At 34.9% G+C, this 26766-nt stretch overlaps 1 protein-coding gene across 2 annotated transcripts in view; it reads right to left on the reverse strand.

Annotated features, from left to right (window-relative positions):
* CEP85L (centrosomal protein 85 like) overlaps positions 1-26766 on the reverse strand; it is a 172871-nt gene that overhangs the window by 141367 nt on the left and 4738 nt on the right. For both annotated transcript variants that reach the window (XM_058735099.1, XM_058735098.1), the window contains exon 2: positions 13206-13367. In XM_058735099.1, the coding sequence (XP_058591082.1) occupies positions 13206-13367 (162 nt within the window). The remainder of the gene's footprint in view (positions 1-13205; positions 13368-26766) is intronic.

Here is a 26766-nt window from a genome sequence, read left to right on the forward strand (position 1 = left end):
AAGTAAATGGATGGTAGGTGGTGGGAGGTATCTCACTGTTGGGAGAGAGAAGTTATATACAGACTAGCAAGGAAAAGGCTAAAATAAGCTCTGTTTTACTGGATTAGAGTCAAGAGATATCAGCATTAAACATGTTTATCTTAATATAAATACTGATGAATACACACAGAAACAATTATAGGTATGTGTGTATACACAAGTTGGTAGACATACCTGCATAGCCTAGCTCTGTCCTCTGGGACAGCCTAGAAGCCATGACACCCCAGCAGTAACAAGCATTCCCAGCACCCAGATCTTGATTTCTAAATACCATTCTCCAATAAAAGGAACCAGAGCTCCTTGAAGAAATCACTGATTCCAGGGTGAGGGTAGAGAAAATATAAGACGAGCATGGGACACTTTATAGTACCCAAAATTAGGAAATGCTCAAAAACAAAAGGAAGGGTGTGGAGCAGAAAGTATCATAGGAGCCAACATAAAAGAGTTCCTGATGGAACAAAGCTGTAATAATTTGAGCAACAAAATAAATATTATTGAGTCATAACCCAAAAAAATAAAATATATATGCATAGTCCATACTGATATAAATGAGGGAGATAAGGATGAATCTTTCTTATAAAAAAATTCCAATTTGGGGTGCCTGGGTGGCTCAGTCCATTAACTGCCCAGCTCTTGATCTCAGCTCAAGTCTTGATCTCAGTGTTGTGAGTTTAAGCCCCACATTGGGCTCCATGTTGGACATGATGCCTACCTAAAAAAAAAAAAACAAAAAACTAATTCCAAATTATATACATATTTTCCCCTCCAGGATATAGAACTCAGTACTCCACAACCACTTTATGTTTGGGCTGGACTTAGTGATTTGCTTCCAAAGAATAGAATACGAAAGGGCAAAATAATAGTTTTATAGTGGAGAAACCGAGAAAACACATTTTAACCAAGAGATCAAGGTTAACATCACCACTGGTATCAGATAAATATCATGTACCCCCTGACATATGACACTTTCATCCCTGTTCTTCTTCCCAAAAAGCATAATCTCAATGTAATCATGAGAAAACATCAAACAAATCCAATTTGAAGGGCATTCTATAAAATACCTAACCAGTGTTCCTCAACACTCTTAAGGTTATGAAAAAAGGAAAGCATGAGAAATTGTAACAGACCAAAGGAGATTAAGGGAGACATTACAACTAAAAGTAATATGGTATCCTGAATAGGAACTAGGAGCAGGAGAACATTAATAAAAAACTGGTAAATTCTAATAAAGTCTGAAGTTTAATTTTAAAAAAAAAGTAGGTATAATACATGAGCCCACATTGATACAAACAAGTGAAGAAATAAATGGAATAGAAAGGACAAATAAATTTTTAAGAATAATTCTAAATATTAAATTCAGGTACTTCCTCTTCTAGGAGGTGGAGTTTAATACTCCCCCTAAGACTGCATCCAAATAACATAATACAGTAGAAAGCAGAAGGGGTGCCTGGGTGGTTCAGTTGGTTAAGTGTCTTGACTCTTGATTTTGGCTCAGGTCATGATCTCATGGTTCATGGGATGGAGCCCACAGGCTCTGCACTGACAGCACAGAGGCTGCTTGGTATTCTCTCCCTCTCCCTCTCTCTTTGCCCCTCCCCCCCACATTTGCATGCAAGCTCATGCTCTCTCTCAAAATAAAGAAATAAACTTGAAAAAAAAAAAAAGTGGAAGAGTTACTATACAGTGGAGAAACCTGGCAATCCAGGTACTACCAGTCCCTGGACCTTATTGAGGACTTTTAATAATATATACTATATTATTACAGCTTGCTAATATATATACAGATTGCTCCTGAATTTTTGTTGCTGGTTTAGGATTCAACTCTTTGGGATCTGCTAGAAAAATTTACTTGTTCTGAATTATAGCTCCCAGAATTTCACTCTTGTTTTGTCTTGTTCTCCTTGTCACCATAGTGTTGTTTATTTGTTTTTCCCCGAGTTTCAGAGGGATTTCAGAAAGGAGTTAGGTAAATTAAAGGACAGTGTTCAACTTGTTGTCTTAAGGTAGAGTCCTGCTTGAATTTCTAGGTTTGCACATATAAAGCTACCTAATTATTTTAACTGGATACACAGTGAAATATTTAACCATGTCCCTATTAATATACTTAAAGTTGTCTCTAAACTTTTACTAAACAGTGCTACAGTGACTATATTTGTATGTATGATCTTTGTTCACCTGTCTGTGTGCTAAATCAAGAATATTTACACTTTACCTAGGATATTTACAGGTAATTGACCTCTTTGTGTCTCACTTCCTCCATTAGATGTGAGGATTAAATGAATTATTGTGTAAAGTACCTAAGACATAGTAACAGCTAGAAAGTTGTTAGTTATCCCTGCCAAGTTTTCCTCCATAAAGGCTGAATATATGTACTAGTTATGAGAGTACTACTTTTCCCAGCTACGCTCAGACTCTGGATATTAGAGTCTATTTTGGGGGAAAAGGGACAATTTCCCCCTGTTGCTGAAAAGCAGTATCCCATCATCCAGACTTTTATTTCACTATGACTCTGTTCATCTTTTTGATGCTTATTGGGCATCTGTACTTTTCCCATGAATTGTTTACTTTTTATCTATAAAATATTTAAAATTATAAAACATTTTGAATTTTATAAATGAATACCTATTTGGGGGCATTGTCCTTATTTGTAGAAGCTCTTTAAATAACATTAATTATTTCCATGTAGTTTTATTTCAAATATTTATTCCCAGTGTGTCATTTCTTAAATTTACTATCTTTTATCAGTGTTCATTCAAAACTTTTGAATTTTCATTAAATCAAATAAATGTGTTTTTAAGAAGTACTTAAGTTGATGGGGCACGTGGCCAGGTGGCTCAGTCGGTTAAGCATCCTACTCCAGCTCGGATCATGATCTCACAGTTCATGGGTTCGAGCCCTGCATCGGGCTCTGTGCTGACAGCTCAGAGCCTGGAGTCTTCTTCAGATTCTGTGTCTCCCTCTCTCTCTGACCCTCTCCCGCTCACACTCTGTGTCTCTCTCTCTCAAAAATAAATAAACATTAAAAAAAATTTTTTTGAATACTTAACTTGATACGTTTGCTAGAGAAATATATATATAACAGATATTCTAGCCTTTTATTTTATTCCAACTTGTGATTTGGCTCATCTGTTGTAAACTGGTAAGACTTTTATTCATTCTGTGTGTTCCTTCTGATACATCAAAAAATATCCCCCATGCCCCACCCAAAGAAGTCTATTTTACTCTTAAATGCCCAGGAGGTCAAACCCAGTCCCAATCTTATCTCAACATTTGAATGTTTGAATGTCCTTGGAGAAAAGGCAATTCTAGGAGGTGATGTGGACTAGGTCATGTGATTCATTTACAATGAAAATTAATTTTTTAAAGAAATCCAATATAAATAAGACAAAAAAAAAAAAACGGAAAGCAAATCACAAACATATATGGAATGATCCAGTTTTAGTTTTATTTTAAAACCTGTGTGTAGGTGAATAAATGTACACAAAAGATCTGGAAGAATATGGAACACACTGATAGTATCTGTTACCTTTGAAAATAAAGCAAGAATTAAAGAAGGGAAAATAAAGGGAGATTTCACTTTTTGTTCTATGTAATACTATATAGGTTCAAATTTTTCAAAGACCACAAATTTAATGATATTTGAAATACAAATTTGTTTTTAAAATTATGTTCACCTTTATGCTTTTTTAAATGTGCGTTTATTACTTTTTTTAAAAAATTGGCGAAGTAGAAGAAATACACAGAATAAATGACACTAAGGAAAAGTTGTATAACCTTTTTTAGTTCTTTTTCTGTTTTTTTTTTAAGTTTATTTATTTATTTTGAGAGACAGAGTGGGGGAGGGCCAGAGAGAAAAGGAGAGAGAGAACCCCAAGCAGGCTCTACACCAGCAGCCCAGAGCCCAATGTGGGGAAAGGCTTGAATTCACGACTGCACGATCATGACTAAACCAAGAGTCAGACATTTAACTGACTGAGCCATCCAGGTGCCCCTCTCTTTGTTTTTCATTTATATCTGTCTCACAGATTTTCTGGTTCAAGATTACTGTCTGAGCACACAAAGTTATATTCCCTCCCTTTTAGGCTCAACAAAATGACAGTAGAAACTCACGGCAATGAAAATTACAGGACCATCAGAGAAAAAAATTGCAAGAAAATCCCAGAAGGTGGAAAATAAAGGGCTAATTATTGAAGCAGAACAGAATACGTGGCATAAAATACAAGTCTGGAAATGTAGCACAGGGAGTTCATTTAGGAGAACATCAAAGAGGGTGTAACCTCAGAAATATCAGGTACAAAAGCAGGCTAAAAACAGGAACCTTAACTGAAAATCTATATATGCACTGTTTTGTTGAACAAAATTGAGCATCCAGTAAATACCAGTTCCTATTCTATGACAGAATAAACAAACCCAAAATAAAGCAAGGGTGTGGGTACAAAACTGTGAGGGTGGCAGTAGAAGCAACACTGTTTTAGATAAGCCAGCTGGTAAACTTCCTAAGACAGAGAAATCTGAGGAAAGAGACACAAAAAAGAGATCAAGGAAGGAGAACACAAATCGTTTTAAAATCAATGATGGTAATGCAAAGAACTGCACTAAGCAATTTAAAAGTCATGCTGTTAAATCTTCATAATACATAAAAACAAGTTATCTCCAAATGAGAGATGAAAAATATAAGGCTGAAATGAGAAATTATTCAAGGTTGCAAAGATGATTACATGACAACAGGTTTAAACACAGCGTTAAGCTCTTAACTACCATATTAGTAAGAGCAGTCATTAAATCTTTTGGGAATTAATTTACTCATTTATATAATGGTCTAATTAATTATATTTTCTCTAAAGACCCATCCAATTCTAACACTATGACTACTACCAAAAGAAAATAATCCTACTTATCATTTACGGCTTAAGATAACAGACCATTAGTATGCTGAAAGCTTGAAAAAAGTCTCTATAATGGGACATTTTCTTTAATACTTCAGGAATATCACCAGCCTCCCGCTGAAGGACTCTAAAATAAATGTCAGTAGTAGTACATGTAGAATAGTATACTAAAATGTTATTTCAGATCAATCAAGTAAAAAAACTCCACTAGACAACTGCCAATATACCCTGTCAATTTCACTTCAAGAGACAAAAATATGAATAAAACCTAAACAGACTTACAATAAAATCAACAGTTCTAAGAGTATCCATTTATAAACCAAATAAGGCTGTGAAAACAGGATATAAAATCTTATATTTAGGGAACATAAAAAAGAAAGTTAAAGAAATAGAGGCACCATATACTTAAATTATATTAATGTTTCAATTTAACAAAAGAATATTTGTCTTACAATTATTTTTTACAATTCACACTCCTATTTATCTGCCCCTTCACCACCTTGTATATATTTCCTTCCTTTCCTTGAGTTGTATGTTTTAAATAGTCAACTAACAACAGATGCAAGACCATAATGAAATCAATATTCAATGCAACTACTAGCAAAGTTATGGAAAACAGTAATAGTTAAGATTTTTATTAACATCTATGAGAAAACACTGGTGAGATAATGGAAAGCACACACTCTTCCCTATATTTACTACTAAACGCAACTAAAAGCCCTAGACATTATATGTAAAACAAACATAAGACTAAAAGTTGGAGAAAATATGGCAGACCAGCTAAGAAACTCAGGACCCAAAGAACGAGACAGTGAATTCCTTCAGTTTTCTTTTTGCCACCCAGCTTTGGAGCTGAAAACAAACAAACAAAAAAACAAAACAAAACAAAACAAAAAAAACCCCAGCCACCCAAAAGAACCATGGGCATGGCCCAAAAAAGTCCCAGAAAAGCCTGTTCTCCCTAGCCAATGGACCAGGGAAGAGGAAGCCTAAAATGACAGAAATTTTCCAGACAGTAAACACTCTTCTCCAGCCAAACACCATACAAAAAACTGCAGCCCTACTTCCACTCACACCAACAAAAGTAAGTGGAGAGCCTAGACTTCCAATCTTGCCATGCTATAACAAAGTTCTCTAAAATAGCCTCACCAGGGTAATTCCAAAGAAGGCCAAGTAGGGAGACATGATTTTCATCCCTGTCTGGCAGTATGGATAATCACTATGCACACGCATATTCTTAGGTTATATCAGAGGGGCCTGCCTAACAGAGAGGCTGGACATTCACCATCTCCCAGCAATACAGAGGTCACACACAAATGGTGTCAGTAATGATGACCTGAAAACCTGGACTTCTACCCCCATCTAGCAGTAACAAGGCACTCCCCTCCAAACACGTCAGGTATCAACAGAGGCCAAGTGGGGAACCTAGACTTCTAGCTCCATCTGGCAGTAAGGAAGTAGTACCCCTCCTCATTTCACATGCCAGAGCAGTATCTTACAAAATCAGCTAATAGGAAAGGTTTCAACATACTAATAAACATTTAAAATAATTTTATATTACATATACTTATGTGTTTATAATTATAAGATGTTATAAAAGTATAAATGTAACAATATTTGCCCTGTAGTAAATAAATCTAGAATCTCATAACTGTACAAAATACTCCAAATTTCAGTTGAAAATCATTTGCCATACAAAGAATAAATTCCCAAAATAAATGCAAAAATAAATAAATAGATGTCAACACCAAGATAACAGAATTGTTAAGAACTCTCTGGTAAGGATTTTAAAGAAATCATTATAAAATTGCTTTGACGAACAATACAGGCATGCCTGAAACAAATGACAACAAAGCATCAGCTAAGAAATAAAACACATAAAAATAAATAAATAAATAAATAAATAAATAAATAAATAGAAATTTTAGAGCTGAAAAGTACAGTAACAAAAATAAGCTCAGCAGATGGGCTCACCATTAGAATGGAGTGGACCCCCCCCAAAAAAAATCAGTGAACTGGAAGACAAAATAATAAAAAGTACCCAGTCTAAATAACAAATAAAAAATTGGAGAGGGAGGAAAAAAAGGAACAGAGCATCAGAAGCCTGTAGGACAATAACAAAAGATTTATGATTTGTTCCATCAGAGTCCTGGAAGGAAAGAGGGAAAGGTTCAAGTAATCAAAGAAAATAATGGTTGGACACTTCCCAGAGTTGGCAGGAAGTTCAGATTCAAGAGGCTGTACAAATCCCAAATAGGAAAAACCTAAAGAAATCCACACAAAGACATGTGATACTTAATTTCTGAAGTCTGAAGACAAAGAAAATAATTTTTAGAGTAGCCAGAGGAAAATGACAAGAGATCTGTCATCAGACCATGGAGGCCAGAAAGAAGTGGCACAATACTGTTCAAGTACTAAAAAAAAAAAAAAAAAAAAAAAAAAAAAAAAGTCAAACTAGAACTGAATACCCAATGAAATTATCCTTCAGGAATCAAGGGAAAATCAAGACATTCTCAGTTGAAAAGAAATTCAGATAATTTGTATCCTAAAAAATGGCTAAACCAAAAGGAAACAATAAAAAGAACCTTAAAATATAAAGGAAAAAATAACACAGAAAGCAAATGTAGGCTGTCTATTTGCTCTTGAGTTTCCTAAATTATGTTTGATGGTTAAAGTAAATATTATGACACTAATATAGTTATTAATATATAAAGAGATAATATTTGAAACAATTCTATTATAAGTGGGGGATGGTAAAAGGATTCTATACTCCACTCAAACTGTTAAAGTAAGTTATTTACATTACATATATATATATATATATATATATATATACACACACACACACACACACACACACATATACCTAGAGCAATCACTAGAAGAGCTATACAAAGAGAGACACTTAAAAATACTAAAGGGGCACCTGAGGGGTTCAGTCGGTTACCTGTCTGACTCATGATCTCATAGTTCATGGGTTCGAGCTTCACACTGGGCTCCATGCTGATAGCGCAGAGCCTGCTTGGGAGTCTCAATCTCCCTCTCTCTGCCCCTCCCCGTTCACATGTGCACATGCACATGCACACGCATTCTAATAAAGTTTTTTAAAAAATACTTTAGATAAATCCAAGTGGAATTCTAAAAATGTTCCAGCAATGCATAGGAAAGCAGGAATATGAAAAAAGAAAAAGGACAGAGAACTTAAGTATCAATAAATCAATAATTCCATTAAATGTAAATGGCCTAAATATACCAATTAAAAGACCAAGATCAGCAGAGTGAATAGTAATTCATGATCCAACTGTATGTTGTGATAAGTAACTTCAACTATAATGATACAGATGGTTGAAAGTAAAAAAATGGAAAGCATTTACCATTTAAAGATTAATCAAAGGAAAGCCACAGCAGCTATATAAATATCAGATAAAGCAGACTTCGGTACAAAAAAATTACCAGAGACAGAATTACTATATAATGATAAAAGGGCCAATCCACCAAGAATACATAGAAATCCTAAATGTATATGCACCAAGCACCAGAACTACAATATATGAAACAAAAATTTAAAGAACCAACCAAAGTATACAAATCCACAATTATAGTTGAGACTTTAAAAATCTGCTCTCTCAACAACTGGCTGAATAGCTTCATAGAAAATCAAAGATATAGAAAAAAACACCACTACCAACATGACCTAATCAATATTTATAGAACATTTAACCCAACAACAACAAAATACACATTCTTTTCAAGTGCCCACAGAAGATATACAAAATAAACATATGCTAAGACCTAAAAGAAACCTCAAAAAATTTAAAAGAATTGAAATCAGATGTTTTTGACCACAATGCAATCAAACTCGAATTAATAAGAAAAAGATGGCAGAAAACACCAAACACATTGAAACTAAACAACATACTACTAAATAACTGAGGTCAAAAGGAAGTCTCAAGGTAAATTAAGAAAATACAATAAACTAAATGAGAACACAGCATATCAAAATTTGTGGGACAAAGCCAAAACAGTACTCAGAAAAAATTATAGCACCAAATGCATACATCTAAAAGAGGGAAAGTTTCAAATCACTAACCAGATTAATTTCCCACCTTAAGAATTTAGAAAAGAAGTAAAATAAACCCAAAGCAAAAGGAAATAAATTAATAAATAGTAGAAATCACTGAACTGAATTAATGAAAAAAAGAACTGATCCTTTGAAAAGATCAATAAAACCGACAAATTGCTACCAAGACTTAAAAAAGAAAAAAGAAAACACAAATTAACAATACCAGAAATGGAACAAGGGATATCACTACAGAGGCTGCAGACATCAAGAGATAATAAGGAAAAGCTATGAACAACTCTATACACATAAATTTGACAACTAAGACAAAACAGACCACTTCCCTCGGGGTTGAGCGGGTACTATCATAATTTATTCAATTTCAAAGAGATAATTTGAATAACCCTATAACTATTAAGGAAACTGAATTCATTATTTTAAAACTATGAAAAAAGAAATCTCTAGGCTCAGATTATTTCACTGAAGAGTGCTACCAAAAATCTACAGAATATCATTCCATACATTTCTCTTCCAGAAAATAGGAGAGAATACTTTCCAATTCATTTTATAAAGTTAGTATTATCCTGACATCAAAACAGGATAAGACAGTTCCTTCAAAAAAGAAAACTACAGATAAATATCTCTATGTATACACAGAAAAATTCCTTAACAAAACACAAATAGAATTCACCAATATATGTAAAGAATTATACATTATGACCAAGTGAAGTTTATTCCAGGGATGGAAAGTTGGCTCACTATTTGAAAAATCAAGCAATAAAACTTGCCACCATATCAACAAGTTAAAGAAGAATATCATTTATCAAGTGATGTAGACAAAGCATTTGCAAAATCTAATACCCATTCATTAAAAAAAAAAAAAATCTCAGCAATTTGAGGGAAACTTCCTCAAACTGATAAATGGCATCTACAAACCTACAACTAACAGTTGTTACACAGCTACTTAACAGTGGAAGACTAAGCACTTTATCTGTAAGATCAGGAAAAAGACAAGAACGTCTAGTCCTACTACTCATCTTCAACACTGTTCTGGATGGTCTGGTCACTGCAATAAGTGAAGGAAAGGAAATAAAAGGCATATAGATTGGAAAGGAAGAAAATCCCTATTTACTAATGGCATGATTGTGCATAGAGTAAATCCCAAGAAATCTACCAAAAAAAAAACCTCGTAGAACTAAAGAGTGAGTTCAGCAATGTCACAAAATAAATATACAAAAATCAACTTTACTTCTATTGTAGTAACAACATATGGACACCAAAATTGGAAATGCAATGCCACTGACAATCACTCAAAAAAATAAATTAATAAAAAATGAAATATTCAGGTATAAATCTAACAAAACATGTACAACATTGGTGAGTAAAGTTAAAATCTAAATAAATGGAGAACTATACCACGTTAATGGACTAGAAAACTGAAGAGAGCAAATATGTCAACTCTGCCCAAGGTGATATATAGATAACACAATTCCTATAAAATTCTCAGCAAAATTTTTGGTACATATAGACAAAATTATTAAAACATATAGAAAAGCAAAGGAATGAAGATAGCAAAAACTGTTTTGAAAAAGAATAAAATGGGAATAATTATTCTACCCAATTTCAAGACTTATTGGGCAGAGAACATGAACTTCAACCTTAGTTGTACGAAAAGATTAAGTCACCATGTTTCGGTTTTCAACATCTTGTACATTCTAAGACAGGTTTGACCCTTAACTGGCTCCAAAGAGGTAACCTATAAACCCTTAGAATATCCTGCTTAATAAGAGTGTCTTTGTTTACCTGGGGACCTTGGGTTGCTTCATATGGTCTATGCTAATAATGCGATTTATGGTGGAAGGCTTGAATCATGTGATACCAGCTTGACCTCTCAAGGACTACAGAGTAAGGTAATCCACACATGGAGTCAACCATGCCAACATAACCAAACCATAATAAAAATCCTGGACACCAAGGCTTGGGTGGACCTTGCCTGGTTAGCAAAACTCTGTATGTGCTGTCACAAATCACTGCTGGGAGAATTAAGCAGACACAATTCCACTGGGAGAAGACAATGCAAGTTTGGGCCTACTGTCTCCTAGATCCTGCCCTTTGCTTCTTTCTCTATGGCTGATCCCATTAGTATGACAGCTCTTCTGAGTTCTGTGATTCCTTAAAGCAAATCACTGGTATGAAGGGTGGTCTTGGAGACACCCAAACATACTTACTTTATAAAAATTTAACTCAAAAACGGATCATGGAATTAAATGGAAAAGAAAAAATGATGAAAATTTAAGAAAAAAATTAAGAGAAAATCTTCAAGATCTGGGACTAGGCAGAGTTCTTAGACTTGACCTTATAAGCAAAATCCATATAGAAAAAAACCACACTAAACATCCAATTTTATGTTTATGCAAAAGACACTTTTAGAGAATAAAAAGACAAGCTACTGAGTGGAAGAATATATTTGCAAACCATATAGCCAACAAAGGGTTAGTATCCGAAATACATAAAGAACTCTCAAAACTCAACAGTAAAATAAAGGAAATAATCTGATTAAAACATGGGCAAAAGACATGAAGAAACATACCAACAAAGAGAATAGAGATGGAAAACAAGCATGTGAAGAAATTGTTCAACATTATTAATCTTGAAGGAAATGAAAATTAAAACCACAGTGATACCACTACATTCTCATCAGAAAGGCCAGAATTTAAAAACCACCAAGGTTGAAAACCAAGGTCCCCAGGTAAACAAAGACACTCTTATTAAGCAGGATATTCCAAGGGTTTAGAGCTTACCTCTTTGGAGCCAGACAAGGGTCAAACCTGTCTTAGAATGTACAAGATGTTGAAAACCGAAACATGGTGACTTAATCTTTTCATACAAGATTGAAGTTCATTTTCTTTGCCCAATGCAGGGCACTTGGGTGGCTCAGTCAGTTGTGTCTGACTTCAACCCAGGTCATGATCTCATGGTTCGTGGGTTCAAGCCCCATGTCAAGCTCTGTGCTAACAGCTCAGAGTCTGGAGCCTGCTTCAAATTCTGTATCTCCCTTTCTTTGCCCCTCCCCCATTTGCGCGCACGTGCACACTCTCTCTCTCTCTCTCTCAAAAGTAAATAAAACAGGCAAACCATAAGAGACTCTTAAATACTGAGAGCAAACTGAGGGTTGATGGGGGTTGGGGAGAGGGGAAAGTGAGTGATGGGCATTGGTTGGGATGAGCACTGGGTATTGTATGGAAACCAACTTGACAATAAATGATATTTAATATAAAAAAACATTAAAAAATATTACAAGAAAAATACTTAAAAAAACCCACCAATACTAGCTAGAATGAAGAAAAAACTAGATCCTTCACGATGATCCATGAAATGGAAATGAAATAATCACTCTGAAAAACAGTGTGACAATTTCTTTAAAAACTAAACATACAACTTCCATACAACCAGCAACTTCATTCCTAAATGTTTACCACAGAGAAATGAAGACATATGTTTATACCAAAACCTGCACATGAATACTTATAGCAGCTTTATTCCCAATAGTTAAAACTGAAAAGTATCTTTCAGTGGGTAAATGGTGAAGCAAAATGTGGTCTATCTAATGCCACCAATGCCAAACACTACTTAGCAATAAACTATTGACAAACACAACAACCTGAATGAATCGTAAAAAAAAAAAAAAAAAAAAAAAAAAAAAAAAAAAAATTAAAGGGTTACATACTGTATGATTCCTCTTATACAGCATTCTTGAAATGAAAAAGTTATAAAAATAGAGAATAGATTAGTGGATTCCAAGAGTTAAGGGAGATGGGGGAGCATGAGCAACACGAAGTATACACTGTGGTGATAGAAATGTTCTGTATTTTGACTGTATCAATATCCTGGTTGTGATACCACAGTGTAGAGTTTTGCAAGATATTACCATGGGTGGGGGTTGGAGGTACTGAATAAAGAATGCATAAAATCTCTGCACTATTTCTTAAAATCGGATGTGAATCTACAATTATCTCAAAATAAATAGTTTAAAAGTGAATGAGGGAAAAACTAATATGATCAGAGAAAGAATTTTGATATATAACAACACTGAACATTATTAAATATTCAAACACTAGTTTATAATTTCTTATTTTAGAACAACAAAATACATCCCTTAAATGTTCTCAATGACAACCATTCTGAAGGCTCATGTCTAAACACTAGGAATTTCCGCTCACCTTCCACGCTGTCAGAACAAGAAGTTCCAATGCCGGTGTCACCACTGTCAGAAGTTATACTATGTCTCCTGATATGATTATTTCGATGGTTGGATGGAACAGCTGTGGCCTGCCACAATGACTCATTACCAGGTAACCATGCTGATGAGGAATAATCTGGGCCTACAAAGGAAAATATGCAAATGTTAGCATATTTACAATGTCTATGAGTAGACAGGTCTTTTTTGACCTTAGAAAAAATACACATAAACTAAAAAAAAAAAAAAAAAGGTTATTTTTTGTCAAATAATTAAAATAGATCAGTGATATCTAAGATTCATCAAATAAACTTACATATCATACACCTAAAAATTCAATGCTGATTTAGCAGCTTCCTCTGCTGAAGGACTCTGATTTCCCCTTACAGGTATTGAACTTTTAATTAAACACGTACTGCTGCCTTGTTAAAACTTTCAAATCAGGGGGTGTTTGGGTGGCTCAGTTGGTTGAGCATCCTACTTCTGCTCATACTTTGTGAGCTGGAGCCCCACTTTGAGTTTTGTGCAATTAGGACAGAGCCTGCTTCAAATTCTCTGTCTCCCTCTCTCTGCCCCTCTCCCACTCATGCTCTCTCTCTCAAAAATAAATAAACATTAAAAAAAAATAATAAAATAAAATGTCAAATTGGGATGCCTGGGTGGCTCAGTCAATTGAGCATCTGACTCGATTTCAGCTCAGGTCACAATCCCAGGGTGGTGGGATCAAGCCTCACATGTGGCTTTGTACTGAGCATGGCACGTACTTAGGATTCTCTCTCTCTTCCTCTACCCCGATACCCTGCTCACAGTCTCTCTAAAATTAAAAATAAAAAAATAAAATAAAATAAAATGTCAAATCTATCTATCTGTCTATAAATGCCAGCACTCTGCTCTGGAATATTTGATATGCAGGCATCTGTCATTCCACACAGAGGCATTAGCTGAGAATGGAGGTCCAGGGAAAGCCTAATTGAATCATACCGCATGATAATTTAAGTGCAATATGCTAATGGAAAATAAATCTTTTTTTTTTCTATTATATACTTATCACTTAACATTTAAAATTATCGTGTATTTATTTCTTTAGTTACATTTTGGTAAAAGTTAAACACCATAACATCTTGGCTCTCTGCTCTATTTTCCCTTGAGTTATATTAAATCTTTATTTTTTAGCTAACATCACTTTTCAATGTTCTCTCAGTCTTTATTTTTACTTATCTTTTCCATTTTTAATTTTTATTTGCCTTTTGTGGTTTCATCCTTCATTTTACTTTTCTGCATACTTCATTAATTAGTATCCATTACAATGACAAAGTATATCTGTGAACCAGTACCAGTCTGTGAACTATTTATTACTAGTTTATAAAAGTATGATCTGAAAGAGCAATTTTAAATCTGTTGAATTTTATATAAAAGCTATAGAAGCACATATCTTTATGAATGGCTAACACAGTGATTCTCAAATTGGAGCCTGAAGACTTGTGGAAGTTAACAAGTTCTATATAAGAATTTGGGGCTTTCATTTCAATGCATCCTTAAAAAATTAATAAGCACATCACAGATGATCTGAGTAATTTTAATGCCCACATTTGTGTTTTATGTTCACGGGTACAGCTACTTCTAAGTAAAGAGCAAATAACACATGAGGCACTTATCATGATATGAAACAAGACATCTTCACAGAATTACAAACTGGCACAGTATTGAAACTGGCACCCAAGTGCCCTCTAGTAGTCTTTAGAAAAAATAAAGTTTTTAGATTTCAACATAAGGATCACAGAAAGATAAACATGTCCATAAAATGAATTAAATCATTTTACCACACCTTCAGGATAGCCATTCTTTTAATTGGCTGATATTAATATTAAATTATTAAATATTATTTAATTATTGATTAATAATTAATAATTTATTAATATTAATATTAATAAAATTAATATTTAATTTTTAATTAATTTATTAATATTAATAATTAATCTTAAATTTTTAAAATTTATATTAATTAATATAATTATTAAATATTAATATTAAATTAATTATTATTAATTTAATATTAATATTAATATTGATTAATTTAATTAATATTAAAAAATAAAAATTCATAAACAGACTAATAATAAAACCAGAACTGAAGTGGTTTCTACCAATATTAACTCCAACATTAAATCTTTAGTTTTAATAAAACATTATGTCATGTTAATATTAGTTTGAATTTCTATTTACATGTAATTTATAAATTAAATGTTTTGGTTTCATAGATGTATAAAACAAATAAGTAGCCTTGAAAACCATATACATTTAAACTAACTAAAAATTTAAAATATTGACCAGAGACACTTCTACAAGCTTTGATGTCCAGAACAACCACTTAAAACTTTGTAGGTTCCAGACCTCTCTCTGAATGGGACTTACTTTAATTCACTTAATTAATTACTCACCTATAAAAGCACCAAGTGAAAGTATTCTGTAACCAGGCCTGTTCTCTGATCTGCCTATAATCTATACCAAAATGTTTGCTTCAATCGGCTCCTCAGGTAATATCCCCTGTATATGAACTCAAAGTCCTGTCTAAACCATTATCAAAAAGGGTAACCAGTCCACTACTTTCTCTCCCATATGCAAACCTATTGGAGAAATATTTTTCAGAAATACCCAGCAAATAGCATAAATAGGCTGGGAGTACATGTAAATGCCAAATAAAGATATGAAACAATGTCCAATCTTACTAACCGAGAAATTAAAAAATAAAGTTTTAGATTTTTAAAATTATAGTTGTTCCTTGAACAACAATGGGTTTGAACTGAGTGACTCCCCTTATACGTGGAATTTTTTAAGTAAACATATCAGAAAACTTCCTGGAGATTTGTGACAGTGTGAAAAAACTTGCAGACACACCAAGTAGCCTAGAAATAACAAAAAATTTAAGAAAAAGTTAGGTTTGTCATGAACACGTAAAATATATGTAGATGCTAGTCCTTTTTTTTATCACTTACTCCCATAAAATATATAAAAATCCTATTACAAAAAGTTACAATTTATCAAAACTTACATAAACACTTCCACACCATACATGGTGCCATTCAAAGAGAAATGTAAATAAATGCAAAGATGTAATAATAAATCATAACTGCATAAAATTAACTGTAGTACACAGTATACTGCTGTAATGATTTTACAGCCACTTCTTGTTGCTATTGCAGTGAACTCGCGTGTTGCGAGCATCCATTTAAAAGCCACGTGAAGGTAATCGTCTCTAGTATGTGTAGCACAATAAACTGATCTCTCATGGTTCTCACATAGTTTTCATAGTTCATGTTTTGTGCAATAACATAAACTTTCAACGCCATGGGACCCATATGAAGTATCACTGGTGATGCTAGAAATGCTCCCAAGAAGCAGAAAAGTCAGGACATTAGAAAGAAAAAGGTGAATGCTTGATATGTACTACAGTTTGAGTACATATAGTTGCTTTCTATTTCTAGATAAATAAATCCAATATCAAGACCATTGTTAAAAAAAAAAAAAGAAAGAAAGAAAAGGAAATTTGCGAAGCTGTTGCTGCAGCTACACCAGCGGGAGAGCAAAAATATGGGAAACTTTATGAAATTTTTTTTTCTTTTTGAAAATACAGCTTGTAGGTGGGTGCAAAACTGCCATAAGAATGGCCTACCTATAGACTCTAGATTGATTTGAGAAAAAGCAAAGTCTCATTACAGTACATGACAACTTAAGGCAAAGGAAGGTGAAGGATATAAAACTGAAGAATTTAATACCAGCACAGGATGGTTTGATAATTTGAGAAGGAAGTTTGGCTTTAAAAATGTCAAGATAACAGGAGAAGGAGCTTCTGAGACCAAGAGGCAGCAGAGGAGCTCCCAAACACCATTACAAAAATCACTGACGAGAAAGGATATCTGCCTGAACGGCAGACAAATGTATCCTACTCTGGAAAAAAATTTCCACAAAGGATATTTATTAGTAAGGAAGAGGAACGAGCACCAAATTTAATGCAGGAAGGGATAGGGTGACTCTATTGTTTTGTGCAAATGCAGTCAGGTGTATGATCAGGACTGCCCTTGTCTGTAAAGCTGCTAACCCCCAGGCCTTGAAGAAAAAAGGTAACCATCAGCAGCCAGACTTTTGGTTGTAGAACAGGCTGAACAAGAACGCTTTTTCTAGACTGGTTCCACTGATGCTTTGTCCCTGAAGTCAGTAAGTACCTTGCCAGTAAGGGATTGCTTTTCAAAGCCCTTTTGGTATTGGACAATGCCCCTGACCACCTAGAACCTTATGAGTTGAACACCAAAGATATCAAAGTGGCTTACCTGTCCCTAATACAAGGTCTCTAATTCAGCCTCTAGATCAAGAGGTCATAAGGACCTTTAAGATTCATTTTGCATGGTTCCCTATGGAAAGCATTGAAAACATTATGGAAGAGAACCCCAAAAGAGAGAATATCATAAAAGTCTGGAAGGATTACACCATTTAAGATACCAACATCGTTACAGAAAAAGCTGTGAAAGCCATCGACCCTGAAACAATAAATTCCTGCTGGAGAAAACAGTGTCAAGATGTTACACATAACTTCACAGGATTAACGACAGAGCCAGTCAAAGGAATCGCGAAACAGATGTGGATATGGCAAAATAGGTGGGAAATTAAGGCTTTCAAGATACGGGTCTTGAGGAAATTCAAAAGCAAATAGATACCACAACAGAGAAATTAACAGAAGATGGTTTGATAGAGATGAGTGCTTCTAAACCAATGCCAGACAACGAAAAAGACGACATAGAAGCACTGTCAGAAAACAAACTGACATTAAACAATCTGGCAGAACGGTTCTGATTACTCAAGACTGCTTTGACTTCTTTTACAACATGGCCTTTCCATGATACAAGCACTAAAACTAAGGCAAATGGTAGAAAAATCACTTGTACTGTATAGAAACATTTTTGAGAAAGCGAAAAAGTCAGACCAAAATTATGATGTATTTTTGTAAAGTTATACCAAGTTTGCTTGCCTCTACTGTCTTCCCTTTCACCTCCTCCACCTCTACTACTCCTGAGAAAGCAAGACCCTCCTTTTTTTCCCCCTCCTCCCTATTCAACATGAAACACAACACAGATGAAGACCTTTATGATGATCCACTTCCACTTAATGAAAAGAAATAATCATCATGCCAAACAGTTAAAAATTTACCTGTTGTATGTATGTCTTTGCATGAAAATCCAGTAACTGTATGGCAAGAACTGTGTGAGATGTTTCTACGCCATCATCATCATCACCACCTAATAATTCACCATGTACAATATCCTGCGCAAAACCTGTATGGTAGTGGATAGCCTATCTTCACATAGGCATAAAATGAGTAATATTTAATACAAAATTAATAATGTGTTGGTTTTCTTACTGTTTTATAACTTTGCTTTCAAAGAATTACATTACCATATAGTATGCCCCTCTCTCGTCATTGAAAAAAACTGCATATCAGCCTACCACATGTAAGTGTTTTTTAAAAATCTAACAGTTTCCAATAATATATTATGAATATGACTATAATTCTGTATGCCATTAAAATGTTACAATGACTCATTCATTAGTGTATAGGCTAGGCTACTGTGGGACAAGCATATTACTGCTTCTTCACTTTCAATGCATGACTTGTTGTGTATACCTGTAATATATGAATGTGTTTTTCAGGTTATCTTTTCATTTTTGGTGTCTAGTGTTAGTTAACACATACAACACCTACACAGGCTTGTACCATTTAAGACAATATTGATATAGATACTGACAATTCATCTTATACACAGATGATATAAACTTATGGTACTGACAAACATAGTGTAGTACTGCAAATGTATTTTCTCTTATGATTTTAATAATGCTTTCTTTACCTTACTTTATTGTAAAAATACAGTATATAATACATAGAACATATAAAATATGTGTTAATCAGCTGTTTATGTTATCAGTAAAGCTTCCCAGTCAACAGCAAGCTATTGTAGTTAAGTTTTCGAGAGTTAAAAGATTTACACAGATTTTCAACTGCACAGGGGACTGGTGCCCCTAACTCCTGCATTGTTCAAGGTTCAACTGTACTTCTTTAAAAAAAAAAAATTTATATTATATGCCTAGAATACTGAAGATAATTAACAAATGTCATGAATAAAACAACATTCTAATCTTTAATTTAGATTGAATTCATTCATTCTGAGGAGAATGCCATGTCTTGTCTCTATTCAAGTCAATCCAGAAGAACAAAGTAGTTAAGCACTAGAAGGGAAATATGCTTACCAGGGGATATAATAAGGAAAACTATCTTACACTATAGTTGTAAAACTCTGCTACTGAAATGGGAACTACTCAATTTCTAGGTACATGCTATGGACTTTTTAAAAAAAAATTACAATGAGGCTCAGGGATCTCTGACAATAAAGTCTTACCTAGGTCCTATCATATTAAAGCAATTGAATAACTGACTGTAAAATCAGTTTTCTCCAGAACAAAGACAGAAGTACCTTTGTACGCTGGAACTTCTCTTTGGAAATGGTATTTTAAATTTTTTAACATGAATTTCAATTCTTTTAAATAGAATACTGAATGCCCGGGAAAAAGTTACTTAAATTATTAATATTTATCACACTGGAAATATAAGAAGGTTAGCATCAAATGAAGAGGTAACCTATTGTTACATTTTCTCTCTGAAGCACTTTTTTAATTGGAAGCAAAAATGCATACAGTATCAAGTCTTCCACAATATGTTGATATACCTATAATTTTCTGCATTTAGAATAACGACCAATCTTACTGAATTTTTTTTTAATTTAGAGAGAGAAAGCGTGTGAGTGGCGGAGAGGGGCAGAGGGAGACGGGGGTGGGTGGGCAGGAATCAAAAGCAGACTCCAACGCTCAGCACAGAGCCAAATGCAGGGCTTGATCCCACGACCTTGGGAACATAAGCTGAGCCAAAAGTAAGAGTCAGAAACTCAACCAACTGAGCCACCCAGGTGCCTCTTACTTAATTTTTTTAATGACAACTCTAAGCCAGAAGAAAATAAAAATAACATCACTGACAAAGCATATTTATTTTTACATAAAAAGCTGAATACAAATCATGAACACAAACTGCAGTGTTTCTCAAAATGCAGGTTATCAGTGGATTGAGACCAACCATTTTACATAAAATAAAACAAAACAGAAAATATCAAAGCGCACTTACCCTTGTATGACATAAGAAGCACATGTCTCACCTTTTAACACCTCTGAAATGTTAACAAGTACAAAGTACTTTTACACAAAGTGGCCTTCACTGCCCCAATACTATCAGTAGAAATCAACATACAACTAAGTTAAAAAGGAATAGATCCAGAGAACACAACAAAAAAGCTATTCCTTAAACACTTAAGAGTAATCAGTTTCTAAAACTGTTCAGTCCATTTTGAAAATACTAAACTGAATTAGATGTCCACCGTCACAGATCATATATTTTGGCTGGACTGCTGCAAGTAATTCCACCCAAGCTACCTCGACCCTACTACCAGAGTTCTCTTCTGAGAATGAAGTACATTTGTCATTCTCTTGCTTATATACATCTGTAGGTTCCTTCCTGCAAACTACTTAAGTTTAGCAAACTTCTTCACCAATTACAGCCCCATTTTCTAATGCTTTGCAACCCCTACCTCCCTTATGCCAGCTGCCCTACAAACACTCTCTAGCCACACACACTTAATCACTGCCTCCAGACAGTCGAGGTTCTTTAACAACTCCATGCTCTTTTCCTTCTCTACCTTCTTTACAAGTCCCAGTTCAGAATCTTGTTCTAAATGTCTTCTGATTCCTCCAAGAGGTATTCAGTGGCATTCAATAACTACTAGTCTGTGCTCTCCCAATATATCACTCAAAATTCCAGAACAGGATTTACTAAATTATATTAACCCATTTGTGTAGGACTTTCTTCTCCCTCAGCAAACTAAGAACAGTGAAAGACACCTTTTTTTTCTTTTTTTTTAGTCTCTAACACAGAGCTCCAGGGCCAGGCAGGGTCTCAATAAACTTAAGTCATTATTACTACTAGGTACCAAATAAATGTTCATGGTATAAAATTAAAATTCTGGAAACATTATAATTAGGTCTAAAAAATATTCTTCCTTTTAGAAAAAGGATTAAATAGGGGTGGGGGAGCTTGTTGTCTGTTTATTTTAAAATCCAGATTTTTAACTATCCCTTGAGCTAGTTTGCATTTAAGTGCCTAAAGATCAGTAAATATTTTCCAAAACAGTTAAAAAAAATAATTATAAGTGGTTTGAGGGGATGATGGCTAAAATACCTAATAAATATAAGAAAACAAGCTCCTAGGGCCAAAAAACCCAAGTCACAAAAAAATTAAAAAGAACATTAAAACATAAAAAAGCATTCACATTAATAGTAACCACACATACACACTGAGAAAAAAACCTCAAACTACACTGGAGAATATCTAGCTAAAATGAAGGACACTTAAAATAACAATATTTATGTTCTTCATTGCCATCCTCCAGTCCATCTGAGTACTGTTTGTCTCTAGGGTAACTGACTCTAATAGTCCTAATTTTTTTCTTTTATTACAAAAATAACAGTGTAGCTTAGTGGTAAAGAATCGACTGTGAAACCAGGCTGCCTGGACTCAAGCTCTATTCCACCTCTTACTAGCAGTGAGACCTTGAGTAAGTCACTTACCTAAACTGTACCTCTGTTTCTTCACATGTAAAAAGAGAAAACAAATTAGAGTACCTCTCTTATAGGGTTTTTGTGATAACTGAATAAATATGAAAAAATATTGTTTCTAAAGTGCCAGGCATAAAAACAAACACACAAATCAATGGAACAAAATAAAGGGCCCAGAATTAGGGGCACCTGGATGGCTCAGTCAGTTAAGTGTCCAACTCCTGGTTTCAGCTCAGGTCATCATCTCACAGTTCTTGAGTTCGAGCCCTGCTTCGGGCTCTGTGCTGACACTATGGAGCCTGCTTCAGATTCTCTCTCTCCCTCTCTCTCTGTCCCTCCCCTGCTCACTCACTCACTCTCTCTCAAAAATAAATAAATAAACATAAAAAAAAAAAAAAGGCCCAGACACAAGCCCACACATATAGGGTATATTAATTTACTACAAAGGAGCCAAGAATATACAATGGGAAAATGATGATCTCTTTCAATACATGATGCTGAGAAAACTGGGCAGCCACATGCCAAAGAATAAAACTGAGCCCCTATCTTCATACCATACAGAAAGATCAACTCAAAATGGGTTAAAAACTTGAACACAAGACCCAAAACCATGAAACTCCTAGAAGAAAACGGGGGGTAAACTCCCTGACATCAATCTTGACAATGATTTTTTGGGGGGGATTGGACACCAAAAGCAAAGGCAACATAAGCAAAAATAAACAAGTGGGACTACATTAAACTAAAAAGCTTCTATGCAACAAAGGAAACTATCAACAAAATGAAAAGGCAACATATAGAACGGGGAAAAAGTATTTCCAAACTATGTATGTGATAGGGAGTTAATATCCAAAATATATAAGAAACTCATAAAACTCAACAGCAACAGCAATAACAACAAATCAGATTTTTTAAATGGGCTGAGGACCTGAATAGGTATTCTTCCAAAAAAGATATAAAAATGGCCTACAGGTACATGAAAAGGTGTCAACATCAACATCACTAACCATTAGGAAAATGAAAATCAAAAGCATAATGAGATACTACCTCACACTCATTAGAATGGCTATTATCAAAAAGACAAGAAATAACAAATATTGCAAGGATGTGGAGAAAAGGGAATCCTTGTGCACTGTTGGTGGGAATGAAAATTAAAACTGAATTTTAAGTAATCAAAAACTAGTATTCTTTGTTTTCTTAAACATAAATAGGGAAGTTCATTAACTACTATGAATAATTTTAAACACATTACCGCAAAAGGTATAAGACTACACTCCTTCAATGTAATTCTAAAATTTCCTCATTCTCAATTCTACCATAACAAGGAAGAGTTTTCACTGGTTCAGGCTGAGATTAAAATTACCTCAATTAAGAAGACACCAGATAAATAAGTGGTTTGCCTTTCACACAAAAAATATGAATTCGAACCAATAAATATATGCCAAGTACTCATTATACAAAGCAAGGAATTCAAGAGGGTTAGGGCAGCAAACAACACAGACAAGTCTATCTCCTCCTATGACAAAAATTACATGCATGTTGATGTCAATATGTAAACAGGTGGAAGTCCTAGCTTATCTTCTGGTTACTTGAAATGCTGTATTCAAAAAAAAGTATATTGGCAGCCATCTGGAATGAGGACCACATTTAATTTAATCTCTCGTAAGTCTTTGTTTCAGTTTACACACTGGTAAAAAATGAAGTTTTTAATAAAACCACCACAAATGTGGAGAAAGTATACCAAGCAGTATTCCAGAGGCCCACCTTTGTCTCTCACTGTAACTATTTCATAGTACCACTAGAAAAAATATTCTCCATGGTAGCAAATTATGCCAAAACTTAGAAGGATCAACAACATCCAGGAGAAAATAAAAATCCCAATCAAAGTAAATTTTCCTAAACTGTCAGACCTAATAAATGCTACTTTTAATTTATGTAGCCATTAACCTCCAAAGAAAGCTGAGTAGGCTAATTATTTCTCAATTAGCCTTTTGTTTACTCATACTTAGGAACCTAAGTGCCACACACAACACATTTAAGTGCCAAAACTGAAACAAAACTTTAGTTCTAAAACATTTCAAAATAAAGTTTTGAGAAAATTAATACATATCTCCCCAAAATTAAAGAACTTAATTTCTAGTCAAAGTTTTCAGTACATCATTCCTAAAATAAGATGTAATGTTCAGTACTACTCAGAAAGCTTCAAAAAAGTTTCTGTAATGTCATGGGAAGGCAACATATATTTCTTACAGTCAAAAAACACACAATCTGTCTACAACGTAACCACCTTGTAGAAAACTTTGAACTTTACACCAAATTTAGTCCAAATATTTCATCCCATTCTCCGGCAGGATAACTAAGAACTACAGTTCATCTCTAACTCTGAATTTTAGTAATGAAAAGTAGCATCAATAAAGCAATCAGATTTATTCACTAGACATCTACTACACAGAAAAGGTATAGAACAAAGGTCCTGATCTTAAACTCATTCTTTAAAGTAATTTAAAATCTTATCAATGACTTCAATTATTTTAGCACCATGTAATGAAGTCTTAAACCATTTATCACAGGAGAAAAGAAACAAAAATAGAGAGTTACTATTTTGAGGCAGATTCTCAGGCCAAAGCATGAAATAAAACTAAATACCAAAGTCTGGTCCCCTGACAGAAAATCTACTCTGGTGGGAAGAACACTTACACTATTTGAGATGTCCTTGAGTCAAGGTTTAGCCACTGTTCAATGTAAGGCATCCCAGGAGACACTTCCCCTCCCCTAGTCTTGAAACTGAACGTCCCAGGCAAACCCAGACCATCGGCCACCCTAGCTTGAGAAGTAGTAAGGAGAAAGCAATTCAAACTTTTATTTAGCACTTATGTATCGATCTCCATGCAATAAAGAATTAAGTGGAGGGGTGCCTGGGTGTCTCAGTGGGTTGGGTGTCTGACTTCAGCTCAGGTCATAATCTCTCAGTTCGTAAATTCGGGCTCAGATCAAGATCTCTGGCTTTGTGAGTTCGCACCCCGCGTTGGGTTTTCTGCTGTCAGTGCAAAGCCAGCTCGGGTTCCTGTCTCCCACTCTCTGCCCCTCTGCAGGCGCACTCTTTCTCTCTCTCAAAAATAAACATTAAAAAGAAAAAAAGAAAAAAAAGAATGGATTAGATCTCTAATCCTGGCCAATTTTTAAATTTTTAACAGTCTCTCATGGAAAGTGGCCAGGGCCACTGATCTATTCTGACTGATTTTATATGACCTCTTGGAACCACAAGACTTTAGTGATTACTCCTCCCCTCAGCCTCCTGTCTTCTAGAATATCACACTCTGTGGTTTTATTCCTAACTCACCGGCTGCTCCCTCTCAGTTTCTTTGGATTGTTCCTCTTCCTCTCCCTGATAGGAAACATTAAATGCCCCAGAGCTTGATCCTCTGCTGTATTCTCTATATCTGCTCCATGTGAACACCTTTAAACACCATTTATACACAGACATCTCTCAAAATGCCTACCTCCACCTCTCCCATCTCTCCACTGAGCTTGACTCAACGTGGTGCCTGCAACCTCTAAAAAAGCATGTGGCCAAAACAAGAACTCTTGATTCTATTTGCCTTCCTCTCTCTTCCCCTCACCTCAGAAAATAGCACCACCAAACAAAATTTCTGAAACCAAAACTAAGATACCATTTTTGATTCCTGATTCCCTCCTTTGTCATCTCCAAACCATTGGTAAATCCTCCCAGCTTTCTCAAGTATATTCCAAACCCATTCTCTTCTCCCCAAATCCGATCTTACCACTGTGATCCCAGACCATCTATTGTACGTAACCTATTAACTGCAGTATGCTATTAACTGGCTTCCCTACTTCTCTTCTTTCCCCCAACCCTCCACAATTTTTCCCCACAGAACAGCCAGGCGTGATCCATAAACACCAAGGACAGAGAATGTCTACTCTGTTTCCCTAATGCTAGAAGAGTGTCTGCCTCAAAGTAGGCACTCCCCAGTGAATGAATAAATGAAGGGTCATCTCTCCTACCCTTTTTATATCTAGATTCCCCTCACACGGAATAGAACCCAAACTTCCTACAATGCCTTACATTACCTGGGCTCCCTCACCTCACATTCCTGATCTCCATGCTCCAGATTCACTGGCTCTTGATATTCTTCAGACTCCCCAAACTCATTTCTACCTTGAAGCTGTGTCTGTGCCCTGTGCCTGAATACTCCTCCCCTCACGTCTGGCTCCTTATCATTCTGGCCTCAGCTCAACGTTACCTCCTTAGAAAGGCCTTCCCTGACCAGCCGATCCAAAGCAGCTCTACTCAACCTCTGCCATTTCACCCAGTTTCCCTGTTTTCACAGTACTTACCAGGTGAACTCTCTTGTTATTGGTTTACTTACAGACAGCTGCGTCCCCACTAGAATGTAAGCTCCCTGAGAGCTGGGACCTCATCTTTCTTGTTCAGTGATGTATTGCTACAGACTAGTACAATGCCTATTACACAATATTTATTGAAAGAATGACTCACAAACATTTGCCAAGTACGTATTATGTGCCAACCACTATACTAGGTAATAACAATGGATTTTTATAATTAAAGAAAAATAGAAAGTAGAAGATATTAGTATGAAAAGCTATTTGACGTTCTTTTTATGTTGACCATTTCCATTCTTTTTTTTTAATTTTTTAATGTTTATTTTTGAGAGAGAGAGAGAGAGAGACACAGAGGGAGAGAGGGAGAGAGACAGTGTTAGTGGGGGAGGGGCAGAAAGAGAGGGAGACACAGAATCCGAAGCAGGTTCTAGGCTCCCAGCTGTCAGCACAGAGTCTGACATGGGGCTCAAACTCAGAGT

The sequence above is a fragment of the Neofelis nebulosa genome, chromosome 6, assembly GCF_028018385.1.
Source record: "Neofelis nebulosa isolate mNeoNeb1 chromosome 6, mNeoNeb1.pri, whole genome shotgun sequence".
Taxonomy (NCBI): domain Eukaryota; kingdom Metazoa; phylum Chordata; class Mammalia; order Carnivora; family Felidae; genus Neofelis; species Neofelis nebulosa.